The sequence below is a fragment of the Sander lucioperca genome, chromosome 15 (genome assembly GCF_008315115.2).
Source record: "Sander lucioperca isolate FBNREF2018 chromosome 15, SLUC_FBN_1.2, whole genome shotgun sequence".
In the NCBI taxonomy this organism is placed as follows: domain Eukaryota; kingdom Metazoa; phylum Chordata; class Actinopteri; order Perciformes; family Percidae; genus Sander; species Sander lucioperca.
The window spans coordinates 32,192,378-32,215,836 of NC_050187.1; the positions used below are offsets into that span (position 1 = coordinate 32,192,378).

Below are 23,459 nucleotides of genomic sequence, written 5' to 3' on the forward strand. Positions count from 1 at the left end.
GGATCTGCAGCAGTGAGAGAGCACTGCAGTACAACAAAAATATGGTGTTTTTTGAAAATTAAACCAGGTAAACCTATTCTGGTACAACCTTAAAATACAATTATGAACCTGAAAATGAGCATAATATGGCTCCTTTAAAACTGTGGTTACACTTTACTTGAAGGTATCTACATAAGAGTGACAAGACACTGTTATGAAGGTGTCATAAACGTGACTGTGTCATGACAGTGTCATGTCACTCTTATGTAGATACCTTCAAGTAAAGTGTTACCAAACTCTTGATACATATTAATCATAACACAAACATGTATTAAAGTGCCCATATTATGAAAAAATCACTGTTTCTGGGATTTGGGGTGTTATTTTGTGTCTCTGGTGCTTCCACATGCATGCAAACTTTGAAAAAAAAAAACCATCCATGCTGTTTAGAGTGAGATACGGTTTCTGAATGTATCCTGCCTTCAGTCTCCGGGTGAGCTGTTCAAAATCGGCAGGGCTTTTTACGTCACTAGCCGAAACGAAGGAGCTAACCTTAGCATGCTAGCGCTAGCATGCTAGCTCGTTCTCAATGGCAAAACACTGCTACAACACACACTAGTTCACCATAATCTAAAAAAGAACTACTTACATGTCCCTGTTCTGCAGGTATTCCACACAAAGTTGGAAGTGTGCCCTCGTTTAGAAGAAGTCTCCCAGCTAATCCTGCCTCGTACTACTGAAATTGTAGAAACAAACAGCTAGCTAGCTGATATGATCCTTACCTAGCTACTGCGCATGTGCGACTGCCAACAAAGATGTTACAGCAGTGGGAGGTCTCACTCTGTAGCTAAAACAGAGACCTGACACAGGGTGAAAAGAGGAGCTGCAGCAATGTGCAGAACAACAAAAATATGGTGTTTTCTGAATATTAAACCATGTAAACCTATTCTGGTACAACCTCAAAATACAATTATGAACCTGAAAATGAGCATAATATGGGCGCTTTAATCATACAACACAAGCATGTTTTCTTCATACAACACAAGCTCAAGCTGTGGCTCTATGCCTTTTAAGTTTTCCTTCTTTATTTTTTTCTCTAGTGATGAGAAGACCCGTTTGTTTAAGTAACCCGGTTTGTGTCATTCGCTCGCCACTGGCGAACCAACTCAAGAACGTCTTTTGGTTCCCGCTACACCTACTGGATCTCATGCAAAACTGGCCATGCACCATAGAGAAGCAGGGTTTTGAATTCACTCCAACTTTCAAACTGAGTTAAGTCTTTTAGAGTCGTTCCAAAGGAATGATTTGTTTGTGAATCTTACATCACTGCTTTACTCTTCTTCCTTCATTAATAATGGCTCCCCCTCATTCAGTCATTTTGACAAGAATGCTCTCAAGTAGAGACAGTGATCTATAATGGTTTAAGATAAAGAAGCTTCTGTTGTTTTGGCACACATTTAGAAGATAAACTTGAACTGTGGCCAGTTTCTGGGTCATTCTTTTTGATCCCCAACAGCTTTGGGGTGAGCCTCCCAAGCTTTATAACCCAAGGGGTCTTGCGCCTGCGAACATTAAACACGGATGCAGTATTGATCAAGGCCTTTCAAACGAGGCAAATGATACTAAGCACGTCAAACATAAACACACTAAAAAAGAAACCTCGCTCAGCTGCCCAGGGCGAACAAGTGCAGGGTTAACAGATGAGAGTCAGTGAGTCCATCTGAGGCAGCCGACAGCAGAAAAAACTACGATGCCCATTTGTCTGATCCAAAGAGCAGAGACACACAGAGGGAAGGAGCGAATTGGAGGTGGGTGCGATGGCTGGAAAGCGGGAGATATGCAGCAAGACTGGAGCTATCTGAGAGTGGTTTGAAGGGATGGAGGAATGAGAACAAATTTGGAGGGAAGAGTAGTGTGACGTAGAGTAAAACAGAAACACATCGTTCCTAAACCTCATCAACGATACAATGCAACCGTCATTACCTGTATTACAAAAGTTATTACAGTAAGATTAGATTAGATTAGATTCAACTTTATTGTCATTGTGCAGAGTACAAGTACAAGACAATGAAATGCAGTTTGCGTCCAACCAGAAGTGCAAATGTGCAATGTGATATACAAAGTGTAGTCAGGTGGTGCATAGACAGGACAATAAATATAGTGCAGTGTAGACAGTAGTATACAGTTGGTTTACAGAAGGTGGTTTAGAGTAATATAAATTAAATATAAATGTGTGCAGTGTATTAGCAGTTACCTTATAAGAGCAGAATAAATATGGCTATGTCATATGAACAATGTATGAACAACATGTACAGATATGTGCAATGTAGTAGCAGTAACATTATAATAGTAGTAAGAATGTTACTGCTTCTACATTGCACATATCTGTACATGTTCATACATCATCAATATCAGTGTCTTAACTTTTCAGCTGCAGGCTCAGCAGTACAAATGGCAGATTACAGTACTGGTGTGTGTGACAAAATATATTTAAAATACGTATGAATGAAGCAGAGTGCAAACTCTGTAAATCAATATGTACGCTGTTCAACAAGTGGCTTAATTAGACATGCAGGCTTCCATCCCCAACTCACAATGCACAGCGGCATTCAACAGCATTGAGTGTAGAACTATTAAACATTCCGAAACCATGGTCCCACACACTGACAAGGCTGCATGTGTCATTTCTTTCCTTTCCTGCCACTGCATGCAGTAATAACCCCAGGCAAAGATATAATGTATCAAACCTGGGTAGAGGGTCTCCTGAAAACAAGAACCAGTATATGTTTCAATATCCACGTTATGCCAGTTGTGTATCAAATCTAACTTAATTTAAAAGAAATCCTGGTATATGAATAAAAGAAAAAGTGTAACATCATTGAAAAGACTTCAACTTTGATTTAATTGTCAGCCATTCAAGCATATGGAAAACTATGTAGAAAATATATGTAATTGCACATTAATATACCAAATATTGTGTTTTTTTGCAAATCAAATATAGCAGCATAGTTACAGTAGACTGTTTGCTCAAGAGATGTAGTACCAAATGAGCCTGTAAACTGGCAAAGGTGGGACAAACCTATGCAGGAGAGAGGGGTGAGTGAAGGGAAGGGGAGGCATTTGTTAGGACAATGTAAGAGTAAGGTCCAGAGTGAGGACAACAGATGAAGTAATGGAGTGATAGAGTGAGCCTGCAGTAGCTGCTGCTGCAGGTTTGGGAAAGCATTCATCTTAAGGATCTCTTCATCTCTAGTAGAACAAACAGCATCCATTCTGTTGCTAATTAATACATCACCGGACCATCAACTCATACCCCCCCATCATGTTTCAGTTTCCCTTCAAACCTCCCTCCCTCTTTTCTCTCCTCCCTTCTCTTGATGTGTTGAATCTTATTAGCACCATTTGCCATCATAACACAACACACACACTCTATCAGCCGGTCGGTTCGTTGACTTGCCTGTACAGCTCCTGCTGTTTGCCTCTGCTGCTTGCTGCTTCTGTACGTTTGTCACGCCGGCCTTACCCCATTTTAATTGGTGCTCGTTAGAGGGAGAAAAAATGCAGTTTTTGCTCCATTTTCACCAAAATAATAAGGGGGGGGGGTCCTATGAACATGTTAATTGATTGCGGATCAAGGAGAACACTGGCAATTAGTGCAGGATGACAGATGAGCAAGGCACTGCACTGTAGACTTTGATGACTACAGGAACAACACATACACACACTATACTGTATACACACATGGATACACGCCTGGTTAGCCAGCAGGGCCATGTAGACGAGAGCCACAGTTTGATTTAGGCCAAGCAGGAAGTGAGACTGCAAATGGGGTCCTGTGTTCTTAGTTTGCATAAAAACATACACTTGCACAAATGGAGAAAAGACATAAAAACAAATATACAGACATAGAAATGTATTGCTGGGGTTATCTACGTAAGGAAACATCATTATGTGGCCGTCTCTCTGCCGCTCGCTCCCTCTTTAGCTCTGTACGCTGGCGTAAAAACGCTGCAGCCCGGGAGAGTTGAATTTGCATGAAGTTGAAGTTGCATTTGAATTTTTGTTTTGTGATGATATGATCCGTAGGTGTATTCTACGTTTGCTGTGTAAAACCTCTTGGGGCCATTACAGATATTGATATTTGAGAGTGAATCTGATCTGATGTTAAAATATCTTCTTTTTTTTTTACATAAACAAATATCTTAAGCAAGGGTTGGCCCCCAAGGCTGGATTATCATATTGGCAGAGCAGGCAACTGCCCCAGACCTTACGGGGCCTCTAAAGCCCCAGGTTCATTGTTATTAATTGACTGCAAGTCATTTCATTAGTTGCAAATATGTCAGGAAATGATTTGCCACTAAAGTAAAATATATCGACTTAGGCAGCATTGGCGGTTCTAGACCATTTCAAATGGAGGGGCCAGGCTGGGGCCACATGCAATTTTAGGGGTATCAAATATATTAAGCATGTGTTACATACCACCAACCCTCCATAGGTTTGGTTCTACAAAAGACTAACGATACACATATATATACAAATATATGTATTATATATGTATAATAATATATACAATAAACAAAAGAATACTCATTCAGTGTTAACCTACATTTTATGTAACACTTACAATGCACATGAATAATATCCCCTCTTTCAGGATAAATGTGGGGTTAAAAATGTATGAAAATATTTGCCACAGTTAGGGGGGCCGTAGGGGGGTCGAGGCTTAATATTGTGGGGGCACTGGCTACCCTTGCCCCCCCCCAACCCTAGAACTGCCACTGATGATACGGGACCTGCCTAAGGCAGGTATCCTTAGATCATCTTAAGGTTTTATGAAGGGCCATGTGTGAAAATGTATTATTTTAACTTTTTTGTTTTAGTTTTTATCATGATCATATGACATGGGACTATTCCTTACTATGAAGGTTCCCCAGGACCCTGAACAGGTTGATCAGGCCATGTTAGTAGCAATGTATCAGTCAGAACAGATTTCAGTGAAATGTTTTGGAAAGTTAGGCCCAAGGAACACAAGATTAGTTTGACATAAAATCTTTTCATTAGGTCTACTAACTTGTTTTTTTTCCCGAAGTTTATAGCCACATCTCTTGGCATTAGTCAGCAGATGTTTTTAGCTCAGTTGCCATGGAGACGGTTCAGTTGTTATGAAATAACCTAAGTCACCGCTTAACTTTTTTGACATTGCAAGATGCCGCATTTTTGCTATTGTCTGATAGCTGTCCTGTTGTTGTCTCTGTTTTTGATGATGGTTGAACATTCTTCTACTTGTTATGATATATGATAAAAAAACACTGTTTTTTGACGAAACACCGAATAAGCAGCCATTGGCTTCATAATCTTGATGACTTATGCTAAATTCTCAACCTTTGTTCTCATTCTCATCCTCCTTTCCTTTCCTGCCCCCTTGCTTCATCTCCTCTCCTCTCCTCTCCTCTCCTCTCCTCTCCTCTCCTCTCCTCGTCTTTAGGTGAGCCTGCAGTGGCCAGAGAGAACAACTGTCTGAATGCTGCCAAGGCCTGCAACCTGAATGACACGTGTAAGAAGTACCGCTCAGCCTACATCAGCCCCTGCACCAGCCGCGTCTCCACTGCTGAAGTCTGCAACAAGAGGAAGTGCCACAAGGCCCTGCGGCAGTTCTTTGACAAGGCAAGGCACTTCTGACGCAAGCTTACACTAACAAGCACACACACTGGAGGTTTTCCAAACGACTGATATCTGATAAAAGCTGAATGTCCACCACAAAGGACCTGTTTCAAAAGGAAACAATGATTTTGAGGTGTGTAAGTTAGACGGGTTGTCAAAATCCCAATAAATAATCATGCAGGCCTTTTTGTTCAGGATCTGCTTTTCCAGCACCAAGCTTTGACATTGATTCAGTCATCAAACACAAAATATGTTTTTGCTGTCAATGATGTGAAACATTGTAATTACAACCCAGCGCCCATGATGTCCCTTTGGAATAACTTAACTGGGATCACTTCAAGTAAATACATAGAAAAAAAAAATACAAAGAACACATGACATTTCTAATCTTACTGTGATTGTGTATAACTTTGTTTTCTTTTCCAAATGTGTTTTATTTTACAGCAGAGAACTTTGTGTGAATGGCCTTAAGCTTCAAGTTGTCTTTGTGTTGGAGAAAAAGCTATGATGGCATGCTGCTATTGTTGCCTTTGTTGTTTCAACCCTGTTACCATCTATAGTGTCATTCTACTCTAACACTAACGATAACGCTAATATCTGAATTTATTGATGTTATTCTACTGAAGCAATGTTAAATAGGCAAGAGAGAGTTAACACTTGCAGTAACCACATTTTCTGTTGTCAGTTATAATGTATATACAAAAAAACAAAACATGTACCTCCATATTTGGTGGTTTATTTTACTGAATTATTAATGTTAAAGGTGCCCTGCCACACAATACCGTTTTTACTTACTAGGTCCATATGTGTTTGTGTTATGTGGTGAATGTGAAAATGAACTGCTACCTCCTCTGTCAGCTCTAGCCACTGAAAAGAAATAAGCAGAGAAATCAGGCCAATTAGAAAAGCTGGTCAGTCTGACATCATGTTGCCTGAGCTCATTACTATTCATGAGCTCGCCCAGTTGCGCTGGGTAAAGGATGCTGATAGTCAGGCTCTCATTGGCTAGCTGTTAGCCAATCAGAGTCAAGCAGCTTAGCTCGTTGAATATTAATGAGAACTGGCACAAATCGAGTCTTCCTGCAGGCTTTCTATACCACGCTAGAATGGCTTGAAACAAGGTAACCAAGGCATTTTTTTCCCAAAAAATGTTACAGAGTCCATGGTAGAACTTCAGACATTACCACAAAGTAATGAAATACGTGTGGCAGGGCACCTTTAAAACCAAAAGAAGTTGACATAACTTTGAACTTGAAAGATCCTGTCAGCCCACATGAAGTGATGAGTATAAATCTCCAACAGCGGCAGCATCGGTTTGTTTGGAATAAACAGAGTTAAATAGGTTGTTAGCATGAGTAGCAATATCCACTGTGGGTGTCAACAGAGAAAAGAACATCAACTTAACTTAAGACCTCAAAATCACCAAATCATCCAAGGGAAAGAATTGCCTCTGACCAAAATAAGATGGTAGGTAGGTCTTGATAATGACTTCACTTCTACAGTTAATGTTGTGTTCTGATTCTTGTGGCACACAGGTTCCTCCGAAGCACAGCTATGGCATGCTGTACTGCTCATGCCCGCTTAGCGACCAGACAGCATGTTCAGAACGCAGGCGTCAGACCATCGTCCCTGTCTGCTCGTACGAAGAAAAACAGAAACCCAACTGTCTCGAACTGCAGGCCTCCTGCAAGACCAACTACATCTGCAGGTACTGTAGTAGACCTTCAAAATTTAGTCATTTATTTTTTCACATTCTAAGGGCTTTTTTCTGCATTCATCAAACAGCCGTTAGTAAAGATAAGACTGGAAATTAGGGGGCAGAGAGATGGAGAATGACGCAACCAAGGTCCCCGGCCAGCTGCAAACTGGGGTTGCCATGGTTTATGATTGAATCCAGCACTACAGCTTTTGCACTAACAAGTAAAGGGCAACCCACTATTTATGAAACTCGTCCAAACACCCTCAACATGTCAGGATACTCCACTGTCCTGTTTCCTAGTGTTGATGTGCATCTGCGCACCAATAGTCTCTCGTTGCCAGACCTTCCTCCACAGCGCTGCGGAGGAGGGTCTGGCTAGTCCACACAGCATTCCTGGATGGGAGAAAAACGTGCTCTGGTTTATTGGCATTTCTTTAAACCAATCACAATCGTCATGGGCGGCGCTATGCTCCGCACGGTGCCTCTGCAAAATACAACAAACATGTCCCTTAGACACCTTTTTACTAGGGGTGAAACTACATCGATCTGGATCGATATATTGATTCAATCCTCAACGATATATCCAATATTATCGATACTAAGTGAAAATATGGATGCATATGTCATCTTTAAGATGCAACTTTTTTTTTTTTTTATTCCCACTTTATATGTATTCTTTTTATTAAAAAGAGTAGTTTGTTTTTAATTTGTTAATTTAAATCTCTGGAAGAGCTCAGAAATGAAATGTTCAAATCATATTTCCGTTGCTTTTTAAAAAAAAATTATATAAGATTGTGTTAAATGGACTTATGGATCGTCTCGTATCGGCCACGTATCGTGAGAAAATGTGTGACATACACCCCTACTTTTTTACAGTGTGTAGTCACTGTTGTCACCACCAGAAATAATATGTCTGCCTTCACGCCTCAAGTCTCAGATTCTCACACACACACACACACACACACACACACACACACACACACACACACACACACAGAAAAGAGCTCAGATTAATTCAGTGATGGACATCTGACATCACCCTCATTGAAGTGTGTGCGTCTGTGTTCATGCAGTCTCTGGAGCCTACAGCCAGTAGCTCTCTGGGATTAAATGGAAGCATTAGGCATCATAAATGAGCACCATTCAGAGTGTGGCCTCAGGTCTCCTCACCCTCTGTCTCTACTTAACAGCAAGCAGCATGGCAGCAGTAAATTCACACTGCAAGTTTCTATCCATGCTTACATCTCTTGTCTTTTTTGTTTCTTTCCATGGCGCTGTCTATCCGTCAGACATAAGCTCAGGGCTGAACAACAAGTCTCACTGCAGCACAGCTTCCTCCCAGTCCATTTGTCAGTTAGCACAGATAGATTAAAGCCATGCATTTCCACAAGCCCCCTCGCCATATGTTAGTTGTAGTATATAGGCTGCTGCTGCTGCTGCCGACAACGCTCACTATGCACCGCTCTGTTCTGCTTTGCACCAGATTGGATCACACAGTGAGTGCATACATGTGAGTGTGTGTTTGTTTTGGTACATGCTTGCATGCACATATCCTGGTAGCAGGTTGTAACGGTCTCGTTCAGATAAGCACAGAAAGCTGCTCTCCCTCACAAACCTTGTTTCTGAAGATTTCACAAGTCTGTTTGAGGAGTTTTAACCACTAGCAGTGAATGTTAATACATGTTTGTTTGGAGAAAACCTACCCCAGGTACCTTTTGAGTGTAGTCTATATTCACGACCTTCCACCTCTGGGATTGCTTTGGTGCCCCCGGAAATTCCCTCTTTTCTGCCGGATGTCTGTTACCTTCCACTTTCTTTGTGATGGAATCACAAAGAAATCGACTCAGATCGAGTTATGAGGACTATGGTTAACTGCTCCTCAGATCTCTGCAGGGTAAATCCAGACAGTTAGCTAGACTATCTGTCCAATCTCAGTTTTCTGTTGCACGACTAAAACAACTTTTGAATGTGCACGTTCCACCAAAACAAGTTCCTTCCCGAGGCTATTTTGCAGAGGCACCATTGCTCCGTTCTGCGCTTAGCGCCGCCCAAGATGATTGTGATTGGTTTAAAGAAATGCCAATAAACCAGAGCACGTTTTTCTCCCATCCCAGAATGCTGGGGGAGTAGCCAGACCCTCCTTTGCAGCGCTGTGGAGGAAGGTCTGGCAATGCGAGACGACTTTGAGTGGTACTTGGTTTGCCTGATTAAAAGATCATTTTTGTTAATATTTGTATTATTTAATGTCACTAATTATGTGTGAATACATTACTTTTTATACTTTCTGTAAGGAATAATATAATTATTTTTTGGATTTTATTATTTTATTTATATTATTTTACTTTCATTGTAATACTATGGGCTCATTGTTGTGGTTTAGGCCTCCTCATTGTTATTGGTCACTTACCAACTTTGTTGCTGAGATCTGGGGATGAAGCAACCAACAATGCAGGATCACAATCTATCAGTTAATCCCATATGTTGTAAATATGTAATAATACATTTCAAAGGTTATTATTTAAATGAACACATTTGGTAACACTTTACTTGAAGGTATTGACATAATCGTGACATGACACTGTCATAACTCTGACATGACATTGTCATGAACGTGTCATAAACGTTATAAACAAGTCATAAACGTGTCATTTGGTGTTTGTCATGACAAGTTGACATTGTTTGGGTTGTCTTGATTATGACAACTTGACATTAATCAAATTGACATTACCAGAAGTTGTCTTGGTCATGACAAGTTGACATTACATTTGTTTGAGATGTCTTTGTAATGACATCTTGACATTAACCAGGATGACATTACCAGAAGATGTATTTGTCATGACAACTTGACATTCAATTTCTTTGGAGTGTCCTTATTAAGACAACTTGACATTAAACAGGATGACATTACATCAAGTTGTCATGACAAAAACATCCTCTGGTAATGTCATCCTGGTTAATGTCAAGTTGTCATTACAAAGACATCCCAAACAAATGTAATGTCAACTTGTCATGACCAAGACAACTTCTGGTAATGTCACCTTGATTAATGTCAACTTGTCATAATCAAGACAACCCAAGCAATGTCAACTTGTCATGACAAAAACCGAATGACACTTAATGACAGAAGTCATAAACGTTTATGACTTGTTTATAACGTTTATGACAGTGTCATGTCATAGTTATGACAGTGTCATGTCACGATTATGTCGATACCTTCAAGTAAAGAGTTACCACACATTTGACTTATTTTGATGAGAAATCAAAAGCAAATGTGAACATTTTTGCAGACTGACTCCTTGGTTCACTTTTGGCCCTCTGTTCTTACTGTTGCTGTACACACAAACATGTTTACTGTGTAATGAATATGAATAAACAAATACATGGTTTTAATAATAAGGACTTAACTGTAACCTGTGATCATCTGATCTTTTATGATCCATTCCTGTGTGGAAAATATCTCAACAATTAATATTCTTGGTACAATGTTAACATTGCTAAAATGAATAATAGCACTTTTCCTTAAAGATGTTACAGTCCAAAAGTGACATTAGAAGGTTTTGTACAAGTACACCACACTCAATCTCACTTCAAATGTTGAATTCTTTGGGAATCCAAACTCCATTTCAATTTCACGTGCCACTGCACCTTTGGCAAAAGTGTAAATAAACATTTGTGAATGCAGTAAATGAAAGAGAACAGACTTGGTGGAGAACTGCCTTTAGCCTCATTCATTCCAGGATATAAAGCAGCCACAGCATACGTAGGAGGGTCATCTCGCTCCACTGAAGGCAGACATTAAGAAGGCTAATTGCACCCAGAGGAATGACTTTCAGCGTACGCTCATTTGGACCGGGCATTTTACTGCACCTTCCAATCACATTGGCCATCTGAATTTCTCCTATAAAATCAATTGGAGCCATAATCATGTTTGGCTCTGAAATATGTTTGGATCTGTGTGTGTTGCAGGTCACGACTGGCTGACTTCTTTGTCAACTGCCAGCCAGAGCCTCGCTCGCTGACGGGCTGTCTGAAGGAGAACTACGCAGACTGCCTCCTCTCATACTCGGGTCTGATTGGTGAGTACACGTCACTGTTATTGGTCAGCCTCGTCTCTGCATTTACTCCAGGTCTCTGTGGATTGTTGTTCATTTTCTTTAGTGACATCTTTAAAAGATATTTCTGTTTTTTTGTTTTGTTTTTTCTTTTTACAACTTGAATCTTTCTTTCGTTGTTTTTTTTTGTACTGCTTATGTCAGTGATCTGCAACAGGTGGTCCTCAGAGTCATTGCAAGAGGGCCGCCAGATTATTGTTTAATACTTTTTTTGAATGTTTTTTAACCAAAAAATGTAAATATGTCTGAAAATATTAACATGAATCCAACATCTTATTAGAAACCTCAACCACATTGATGATGTTACTGCCCTGTATGGTAGCTACTATGGTAGCCATTCACAGATACAGCAAAGCTTATGGATTCTCTGTGCCTTCCACATGTATGTTTGACATTAAAACATTGTGATATATGAATATGTAAAAAAATATATATATATTTTAATAGCTTTGTATAATTGTAGGGCACCATAAAAAGGTATATGTAAAGACTTTAGGCTGCCCTACACGTTATTGTACGCCCAGTTTATTATGCAACTTAATTTTATACAATATATGTAGTAGGGGGTCCCTTCTCGTCTCTCTTTCAGGTTAGGGGTCCTTGGCCTAAAACACATTGAAGACCCCTGGCTTATGATATAATTGCATTAAACCAAGCTTAGTGATAAAATATGGGCACACAAGTTTGATTTAATAAAATACAGAGGCCTTAGACTCCAAGGAAGACTTGATAAAGATTCATCCACTTGGAATGAACGGAACTCAGCTGCTAGAGTGTGGATCTAAATTTAGGCTATACGCTAAAATTGTATGCAGCAAAGTTAATGCTGAGATCTGGAAATGTTGCAACACGTTTGTATTACCTTGTTATAAACCTTGAGGTTTGTTTCCAACCTGTCTGATCGTCTTTTTTTTAGCCATATCACCTTGTTTCCAGATGTCAGAAATTGTCGTAGTGAATACAATGTTATAACCGATTAAAAACGATGGACTAAACTATGAAATTAAGACCCAAGTTCCTTTTAATCTAACTCCTGTTGCAACCCCAGTCTCAATCACTATGTGGACCGGCCAAACTGTCCTCACAACCCGTTATTCACCACAGGAGTCCTACGCCATGTGGAAAAGTATGAAATTTGATTTCAGTAATTTTCCGGTCTAGATAAGTTTGGGAAAAAGAAAAAAAAGTATGGAAAAATATTTGTGTTTCCAGACTATTTCCCCTATTCTGTTTTCAAAAAAAAAAATCTGAATATCTAAAAAATAAATTGAGCATACAAGAAGAGTGGTTTAAATGGCGTTTGGAGGCAGACAGCCAGCGCAGCCAAAATGGTAACCACTGTGTGAGAGAGCGCGGGCCAGAGCAAGCTTGATGTCATTGAAAAACAAGTATGGCGTGCGACTAAATAACACACATCTACGCAAAGCTGCCACTTCGCCTGTTCGTAACAGCCTGCCAAACAGCTGTGCCCCAAGTGCAAGATGTTTGACAGTGGAACATTGTCTAACTTTCTGCCCAGGAGTGTGGATTGAATGGCCACAATGGGTAAATGGAAGTTGTCCAAAGGCTGGCTTGACAATCCCAAATATAAAGCCTGGTTGGCTAAGGATTCCAAATGGGAAAAGTAAGCTAGATGTAAACTATGTGGAGAATCGTTCAACATGGGGGAGGCTTCAGTTTGAAGCCATATGCAAGGGCAAAAGCACTTTAGTCTTGTAACAGTATCCTCTGCACCCAGAATCATGTAATGTTTGGCCCAACCCGATGAGAGATCAGGACCAACCACAACAAGTAATAAACCTGCCAATGCAATTTACATAATACACATCTATCTATTTGTACTCAGATGTCAAATATGGTCTGAAAAATCTACAGAGAGGACTGGGAATTTGAGTCTGGAAAAGTATGGAATTTTGAAATGGAAACTGTGTAGGAACCCTGTCACCACAACAGAGAGCCGTCAAGAATCGGTCCTCGCAAGTCACTAAACCAGACCACACACACACACACACACACACACTCTGTCCACACAGCGCCAATTCATTCTGCCTACTGCAAAACAATAAGGCCTGTTTTGGAGCGCAGCCAGCGCCAGGGAACAATCCATTGGGGGAGTGAGAAATCACTGACTGAAGCTATTTACTTTCCCTCGCAGGGAGAAAGCGTATTCTTCATTCTGGCTTCTCTGCATTCTGCTTCCTACAGGAAACTCCACCACACTGCGTTACTCCTATCCATGGGGAGGAGGGAAAGAGAAATAAATGTAGCAATGATTTAACTTTGTTATTATGGCATTCATCATTTAACACAGAGGGAGGATGATAACTGAGTCTTAAGAGGGTTTAAATATTCGTTTTTTCTTGACAGCAGCATATTGGGGTTCTTGACAATAATTCACAGAGAATCCCTGTTTAGGGATCAGATTTCTTACTCAAACAAAGACTGATGAACGCATGAATGAAACATTATCGTTCCATCCACCTGCTGCAGGTACCGTGGTGACTCCCAACTACCTGCGCTCGCCCAAAATCAGCGTCTCTCCCTACTGCGACTGCAGCAACAGTGGCAACAACAAGGACGAGTGTGACAAGTTCACCGAGTTTTTCACCGAGAACACCTGCCTCCGTAAGTTATCCCTCTGCCCAGCTGCTGTCTGACCAGCTGTTCGCTATTCCCCTCTACTCTTTCCTGTTGAACTTTAGTCTGATCTGTTCTTCAGAATTATGTTCTCTCACTTTGCTCATTTTTTATCCTCTCTTTACTTTCTGTCTCGCCTTCTCTCGCTCTCTCCTTCTACCCAAATATAACCCATAGCCATGCTTGCATTGTTATGCCTCTGCATTATAGAGAAACCAGCCACACTGCACCACGGTGTCTGAATGTATGCGTGCCTAGAAGCTGTAGCGGAACTCCTGCTCCAGATTTTTGACAGAAAGCGGCTTTTTCATCCAGCGCTTTTATACAACCCCTTTAATTAACAACCTCCCCACAAACGTACACACACTGTCTGTCTCTATCCCACACACACACACACACACACACACACAAACATTTCCAGCCAATATTCATAAGATGCAGGACATTCTGACTGCGCTGTGGAGATAAGAGCCAGATTCATTGTGTGTTTGTCTGTAATCAGAGCTAATTCTGCTCCCTTTGCTTTGATTTTACACTCAGTGGCAGTCAGCTAGCTGCTATCCTCCACAGCACAGTTTAAGTGTAATGTGATTCTTCATTGATTCCTGTACGGAGGTAGGAACACAGGGTCACGTAAAGAGTACAGTATCTCGCTCAATGACACCAGAGCTGGATAAGAGTTTTTAATCACCTACGCTTGGTCAAAGGACGGCTGCTGAAATCTAGAAGACCACTCGATTGGATGGCAACTGATTCAGTATGAAACCTTTGGACAATTAAAAAAGTGAATCCTTTTCAAATGATAAGATCTGTGTTCATCCTAAAGGATAAGCTCATGAAACAAAAATGATCCTAACATGGATTAACATATTAATAAGAGGGATGGAAAGGGATGAACAAATTGTGAATAAATAGTGTATTGGCTATGATTGCATCTGGAAGGTCATGTGAAAGTGTGCCTATTGTCTAAATTACAAAGTGTGGTAGTTATGGATGGGTCTCAATGGCCGGTGTCAGGCTGATGAGATAGCTGGATTTGTTAAGCACTGAGACAAATAGATCTCTTATGCCAGGATCAGACAATACAAATTCAGCCCGATTTTGACCCCGAGAGACACATTACAGACAAATGTTCAAAGTCGTGCCCGATTATGAGGGTCGGGACCGACGAACGTGCCCCTTTACCTCTTGTAGTGTGACATAATCAAAGATCAGCGACGTCTGGGACGCTTCACGACCACGACGCAGAAAGTCTAGCATGTCAGTCTTTTTCCGCCTAGCGCGGCATGTTCTACGACGTGTTCCTTGACGTTGACCAATAGGAAGATAGCGTGCTCTCTGGCGCACATATGTAAACATGGCGAAAAGATGGAGAGACGCTACTGCTGCTGTGCTGTGGGAAACGAGACCGAGGAAAGACACACACAGTGACCATACAGGCGTTTTTCACGGCAGGGATCGCCCCGCTTGCCAGCATCACACACTAGTGGGCTAGCCACTAGCAGTTATCAGTTTCTCTTTACTTTGACCACTGACGAGCAAAGAAAACTACACCCTTCTACAACTGCAATGGCTGCACCTGATTGGACGAGCGCTACATGTGGGGCTGTATGCTCACGGATTTCAAAACAGACCATAATGGCGGCTCATTTGGAAAACGATCTCTTATTTTACAAAAATAGTTCACCGAAATGTGTTTGTGCAGTTGCTTAATCTGTATTTATTTCAGATCGAAAACGTTCCGCTTAAAAGATTTTTGTGAGGTTTTGGGAGGCTGTCGCTCCTTTAAAGCGCTGAATTATGAAATTGTGCATGATCTTGACGACAGCACGCCATAATCGATCTAGGGGCTGGTCAGTGTCATGCGTGTTGCCACTCTTCTGTCAAAGACACAGCCAGAATTTACGGGACTATGTCTGTCTAGTGTAGTCTATCTCCTTGATGTTCCACTTACGGGATTGCTCCGTTGCCGCCGGAAAATCCGCCGGATTTCACTCATTTAGGCCGGATATCCATTGCATTGGGCTTCCTTTGTGTTGGCATTTTAAACTCCGGTGGATTTATGAGGACTATGGTTAACTGCTCCTCAGATCCCTGCAGGGTAAATCCAGACAGTTAGCTAGACTATCTGTCCAATCTGAGTTTTCTGTTGCATGACTAAAACAACTTTGAAACATACACACGTTCCACCAAAACAAGTTCCTTCCCGAGCCTATTTTGCAGTGGCACCGCAGCTTTTCTCGGCGCTTAGCACCCACCAAGACGATTGTTATTGGTATAAAGAAATGCCAAAAACCACAGCACGTTTTCCTCCAATCCCCGAATGCTATGTGGACTAGCCAGACCCTCCTCCAGCGCGCTTTGGAGGAGGGTCTGGCAAAGCGAGACTAGTCTAGTCTGACATAGTGACTATTGTGAAAGACAAAAAAATTGTGTAGTCTGATCCTGGCATGAATGAGTTTTTATTTCTTCTTTTTACTTCTCTCTCTACCAAGCTATCTTTCTCTCTCTCAAGCTATCTTTAACTTTGGTGACTTATAAAATGTTGAACGTTGAATTCAGGAAGGGATTGGAAGGGATTTTGATTTTATTGGGGGACTTAACAGTGGATTCAGGTTTTATAAAATGATTGAACCCCAATCCTTTTTGAAATATAACAGAATCTTAAATTTGCTGTAGTTGCTTAAAAGATAAATAGACTAATAGGTAGAGACACCACTTATTCACGCATGTTAATGACAACTCAAGGCTGAAATACAAACTGTATCCTCAGAATAGAAGCACACTAGATGATGTTTTGTCTGAGGACATGTCATGTTAGCCAGTTGTGTGTCTTGTGGTGAAAGCATCACATCATCATTCGTACAGAGTAGAAGACATTGACCACTATCTGTTCAAGGTACGCAGTTTCCTCGTTAATGAATCAATTTGGTATTCAATTGATGAAGCAATCTGCCACAAGACACCTGTACCAATCAATCCCAAGTATGCTCTAGAAAATACTGTGCATTTAAAATAATGAGCCAGGGGCGACCTCTAGCTCACCCAGTAAGAGCGTGCGCCCCATGTAGGCTGAGTCCTTTGCAGCGGCCCGGGTTCGAATCCGTCCTGCGGCCCCTTGCTGCGTGTCATCCCCCACCTCTCTCCCACCTTTCCTGTCTATCCACTATCACCTCAAATAAAGGGAAAAGCCCCCCAAAAAAATTAAATAATGAGCCATATTCACATAACTTGCTGCTGGTTTGAGTTTCCTCCAGATGAGACAACAACAACAAGATGCAGCCGCATTTTCACCAACTTCTCTCTTTCACTCTCTCATTTGTCTTCTCCTCTTCTATTATTACCCCCCCCCCCCCTCTTGTTTTCTCTGCTCTGTTGTCTTTTTACCAGTCTAGGTTAAGATAAGATAGACTTTATTAATCCCACACTGGGGAAATTCCTTTGCTACAGCAGCTCAAAAGGTTAACGAGGTTGGTCTGCTGCAGATAATAGGGGCTGCTACAGTGTGTGTGTGTGTGTGTGTGTGTGTGTGTGTGTGTGTGTGTGTGTGTGTTCGTGCATCTTTGTGTATTTCTCAGTAAGGGTGTGAGATGTGTACCATACATGTCTTTATTTCTGAATGTTCACATGATCATATATGTGTCAATGTGAGATTTCTCTCTCAATATACAGTATATCTATTATTTACTTGTATTCACTGTAGGGAGCCAGGCAAAAGGCAAAGTGGAGGAACACACTTCCTCTGAATTTTTTTTGTCTTAGTTCTCTATTTTCTCTCACTCTTCCTTTACTCCCTACTTGTTTTACCATTGCAACCGTTTCACTTGTTCTCCTGCTCGTGCTTCACCTTACTTCTTTCGGCTCATCCCATCTCTCCGTCTCCATCTCCTTATTTCATGCCCTCCCTCTTTCCGCTCTCATTAAGCTTGATCAGCAGTAACTGGAACTGACAACTCTGAAGATCCTGACACACGACCGTTACAGGGTCATGACTAGAGAGAAGCTACAAGAGGGATACAAAGAGAAGAGACAGAAAGCGAGAATATGAACAGACTGAGAGAGAGGACTTTCTGTTATACTTATACTGCACTTTAGATGTTGTATTGTTCAGAGACGGAGGAGGATTGCCTGGGATGAATGCCTGGCTCATGTGATACTATGACAGAAACATATCTGAATACATAAGCATCCTCTAACACAATAAATCCCACCCTTTTTTCCGCTCTTGACCCCTAGGAATGAAGCAATGTCAACTGGCAAACTATTGTTAAATTATCAAAGCTTATGTCATATTTCTATTGGTTTTGAGAAAGTCAAGCAAAATTAGTTTTTTTTCACACTTTGAGTACTTTTTAGAGGCCTTAAGAGGTAGAATGTCCAGTTAAAATCTCCAGTAATTCAAAAGAAAAATGGTTAAAGAAATACAAAAAACAAAAACAAAAATAATCAGTTTTCCTTACCTGCAATTGTTCTCTAGAACTTCTCTGAGCTATGTTGCAATCCCCTGGAGGGGTCTCCACCCCCAGGTTTGGAACCACCACATTATTATGCTCAAGAGAAACAGTGGAACTTTAATGTATTCAGAACATTTACGATGTGATGTCTTTCTATTTCTGGAATATGTACTGCATATGCAAAGGTCACACCATCCAACGTGGTCACAATTCTAGTATTACAGCGAACCTTGTACATGTAAAGTGAGATTAAGTGGTAATGTAGACATCTGCGAGGTGCAAACTCATACTTCCTAAACATTTGTGCTGCAGTGGGAAGATGATATCATGTTTGTTCAAATGCAATGTGCTGTATGCATTCGTGAAGGTTAAATGAATGTTTGGTTTAGTGTGTGTGTGTGTGTGTGTGTGTGTGTGTGTGTGTGTGTGTGTGTGTGTGTGTGTGTGTGTGTGTGTGTGTGTTCTTGTTTAACTACATTTGTGGGGTCCAAAAACTGGGAATACAGTATACTTGTGGGGTCCCGACAGCTTTGTGGGGCCAAAATGCTGGACCCCACAACTTTAAAGGGCTGTTTGAGGGTTAAGACTTGGTTTTAGGATTAGGGTTAGAATTAGGTTATGGTTAGGGTGAGGGTAAGGGTTAAGGTTAGGCATTTAGTGGTGATGGTTAAGGTTAGGGTAAGGGGCTAGGGAATGCATTATGTCAATGACGGGTCCCCACAAAGATAGTGAAACGCAGTGTGTGTGTGTGTGTGTGTGTGTGTGTGTTTTTTAAGGACCAGTTTTGAGACCTTGAAAGTGAGGATATTTGTTTATCACTTGTTATAAAGGGCTTTTTAAAGGGTTAAGACTTGCTTTTAGGGTTACTAATAAGGACAATAATAGTTGTGAATTGTTGTTACAAGGTGATACTCACCAAATGTGGTTTCCGGTCAAGTGTGCTGATGTCATCCATTCCCGGAATATGTGACTGGCTGTAGATGCAGCAGCTCCCAGGAGACCAAGTAACTGCAAGCTAATTTGCTATCTCAAATGTCAAAGTTGGTGATCAAAACGCAGCTTTAATACTAAAAGTATGGTATGCAAAGTGAAAATGCAAATGCATATGCCATATATTTGGTTCAGAAGTATACATGTTTTTAGAGAGGATTTTGTTCGTAATTTGTTTTGCAGTTGTGGAATGTTTTTAAATCTCCAAGTGTTTCTGTAATAGCTGACTGAACTCACTGTGAGCCTTCACCGCCGCCACCACCTTAACAAAGGAGGTTTGATTGGGAATAACCAAGAGAACAATGAATGTACAGGTACTGAATAGAAAGATATATTTTCTACTAGTACACACGCGCATATCTGACATCCTGAGGCTTAACTTGAGATGCTAACGGGGTTTCACACACGGTCACTGTGCTGTGAGTATAATTAGGCCTTAGGTGAGGAGACAGAGGAGCCCGGAAATTAGTTAAGGAGTTAAGAAGCTAGAAAATATTCACATTTAACTAGATGACATCAGAGAATTTTTACTTTTTTCATAAAAAAATGTCAAAACTTAAACCAATTAATCGATTATCAAAATAATTAATTTAGTGTAATAGCTGACAACTAATCGATTAATCTTTGCAGCTCTAAATTGAACTACTTAATAAAATATATATACCAACAAATTCATTTCTTTTTTTGTTCAGTCATCATCACAAAGTTTACTCTGTTAAAGGTGCTGTCCCTCCCCCCTTTCTGCTAAAGCCCAAAACGCTCTCCTAAGCCCCTCCCCCCACAAGGGAGAATGAATGCATGTGCATGAGCAGTGATTGACACGCAGTTAGACACCAATCAGGGCCAGGGGGGGCCTGGCCCTGATTGGTGCATCTGAACAGGGAGCTGTGGATTTTTGCAAATCTCACTACAGGCTGTAGGTGGTGCCAGAGGAGCCAGATTTTTTTTTTAAATGACCTGCTTCATGTAGTTCTACTCGAACATAGGGTCAGTTTCAGCAAATATGACAGAAAGTTAGTTTTATAAGGCTTACCTACTGCACCTTTAATTGTTTGTCTGTTTGCGAGAGAAAGTCTTTCCTTCCATCTTTTGGGATGTCTGGTCTCACCAGAGGTAAATCCATCACAGATGATGAAGCCAGGGAGTTTCCAGGATCTACTTAGTTCAAGATTAATAGTCACGTTTATTAAATGTGCAGAGTGGTCAGAGTGGTTCTTTCGAGGTCAGGCTGATTTTTAGCGGAAGCCACATCCACAAGGGGGAAGGGAAAGAAAGCGGAGAGGATGGGGAGACATGTGACCAAAGTCTGTCCAAACACAAGTCCATTATAACAACTATATGTTCGCACATAAGTATCCAGATGTCTTGCCTTTAACGACTGTCAAAAAAACGTAGTTGCCTAAAATCCAGTCCATTGTAACCTTATTTACTTTACCAAGAAATCCACAGTATTCTGATCTGTCAGAACTGCAATTGGACACTGAGGGTTAGGCCTCCTGCACACTGCCTGTGTGGCGTGAGCGTGTCAACTGCGTGTCATTTCCATTTTTATTTCGGCTCCCATGTTAACAGGTTAGAGCTTGCACACTGCCTGCCTGCATGACACACACGTCTCAGGCGTGGCTCAAAACACGCGCATGCTAGAAATAGGACCGACACCTATTTTTCGCACAACACGCGACACCATGCGTTTTGGAAGCGTTTCCAGGCAAAATAGAATACGAAAAGATGTTTATATGTCATTTTGACACGAATACATTTAATAAATGATATTTTGATGTTTGAAAGTCTTTAGGTTTTGACATAAATGCAGATATAAATGTAATTTAAACAAAAATAAAAATAAAAAATTATCGATTTTCAAATATTGCACCTGTCAATACAGAACGAAATATTCTGTAGCCTATTTTGCCGTCAATACTGCCGACGTTGTCTTTGCTGTAATCAAATCAGTATATAGTTATGTTTAACATGAAGTATACTACTGCTTGAATTTCATTTTGTGTACTGACAAGGCTAGCAGCAGCAGCGCCGCGTCAGACACGTTTCTGGTGTGTAAAGACATAGAAAACGCCACGCAGCCGCCACGCAACTGACACGCAACAGAAACGCCACGCTCACGCCACGCAGGCAGTGTGCAGGAGGCCTTATTCTTGTATTTTAATCGTTTTTATGTAAAGCACTTTGAATTGCCCTGTTGTTGAAATGTGCTATACAAATAAAGCTGGCTTGCCTTGCCTTGCCTTACTCTTCCCAGAAAAAAAATACGTAAGGATACAAGGGAAGGTTACTGACTTGTTGGAGAAGAAATACCAGCTGTCAATCATTCTTCACATTTTCATCTTCTGGAGGATGAATGTTGCCAGTACTGCGGCAGGTACTCCCTCTGGCTAGCAGTGAAACTTTAGGACGCACGCATAAGGCCACAATGTGGAGGTGTGGACTTGAGTCAGCACACTTGCTGACTTCAGACAACTCCACTCATACCAAAACAACAACAATAATCACTTGTGAATAAAAGAATGAGATAAGATAGATTTTATGGTCTCGAAGGAAATTTGTCTTGGACACATACACAAACAGTATCTGTAGTTTACGGAAATTCAGCACAACATAATGCGAAAACAACATTGAATGGTTACTTGAAAGACTTGATGCCCTCCATTCAGAGACAGAGCAGTTATTCCTGCAGGTGATCAAATGATACATGAATGCCAATTTCACATGTGAACTTGAATGAATGCTTCTAATTTAATAGTAGGAGTTGTTTAAGCTGTCTAGAGTATTTGTTCAGAGAGAGTGGAACAGAGAGAAAAGACTGATGGGTTACTGTGTTAATGAAAGCTGGCACTGTATGAAAACTGTATGATTTATTTTGACAGATTTGACAGGTAAATTACAGCTTGTTTGTAAGTTTTTTATGTATTGATTGTTAATTTTAGTTGCATTACTGTAGCTTATTTTGAATACCGCCTGCATCTTATGTGTGGAATGGCACGACAGTTTTTTGTTGTACTACAAAAGCTCCTCTGAAAGGTTGTCCATGAATGCCATCATTTTTATAATGCGTCTACAGTTTTATTGAGGTTCATTTGACAATACAGCTATTTTTCCAATGCTGTTTTTTTTTGTTTTTATATATTTGACATTACATTTTGCAAAGAATACAATATAAAACAATGACCTGATCTAATATCTAATATGAATATATGTTGTACATCATGTAGACATATACCCACGTGTCTCTGCACATGTATGTTTTAATATTTCAGTGGGGTTAAAGAGCCGTTATGCAGATCAGCTCTTCTTTTCTTTACCACACTATCAGGGTCATAATTCACTGTTGGAGGGAAGAATATCATTACGTTCAAACAGCAGCTCTGTAAAGCTCAGCTTTCTTCTGATGTGTGTCTTTCTGTGTGTGTGTGTGTGTGTGTGTGTGTGTGTGTGTGTGTGTGTGTGTGTGTGTGTGTTTTACATCAAAGCCATAGAACGCTATTAATAGGGCCACTAATGGACTCTAATGGTAAATAGCCACATCAGCACTCAGGTTTTTGACTGTGTGGTGAATTTATAATGGAGGGAAGTGATAACAAAACTTAAGTACCTTCTAACTCGCCTTTAATTGTGGTCTAGGCCGGTGCACTATAAAGCTTTATTTTAACATGGGGACTAACAAGCGTGTGATTCACGATAAGATCCAGCTCTGTGCTAAAATGACCTGCTCGGAATTACGACGCAGTATTTCTGGTGTGGCTAATAAAACTAATTCTTTAGCAGCTCAGCAAACCTCAAAGGGAGACTCATCAAGAGATGTTTGTAGCCTTTAATCCATCACCTACGGTATGTTAAGATCTTTTTCAGGATATACTGATAAGATTTGTCAGTCTCTCACCTGGCTGGTTTAAATCAGGGCTGTCAAGCTCA

General features: G+C 40.8%; 1 protein-coding gene across 4 annotated transcripts in view; it reads left to right on the forward strand.

The window, feature by feature from the left end:
• gfra1a (gdnf family receptor alpha 1a) overlaps positions 1 to 23,459 on the forward strand; it is a 122,808-nt gene that overhangs the window by 84,816 nt on the left and 14,533 nt on the right. For all 4 annotated transcript variants that reach the window (XM_035992527.1, XM_035992528.1, XM_031315949.2 and 1 more), the window contains 4 exons: positions 5,465 to 5,643; positions 7,176 to 7,348; positions 11,306 to 11,415; positions 13,942 to 14,076. In XM_035992527.1, the coding sequence (XP_035848420.1) occupies positions 5,465 to 5,643; positions 7,176 to 7,348; positions 11,306 to 11,415; positions 13,942 to 14,076 (597 nt within the window). The remainder of the gene's footprint in view (positions 1 to 5,464; positions 5,644 to 7,175; positions 7,349 to 11,305; positions 11,416 to 13,941; positions 14,077 to 23,459) is intronic.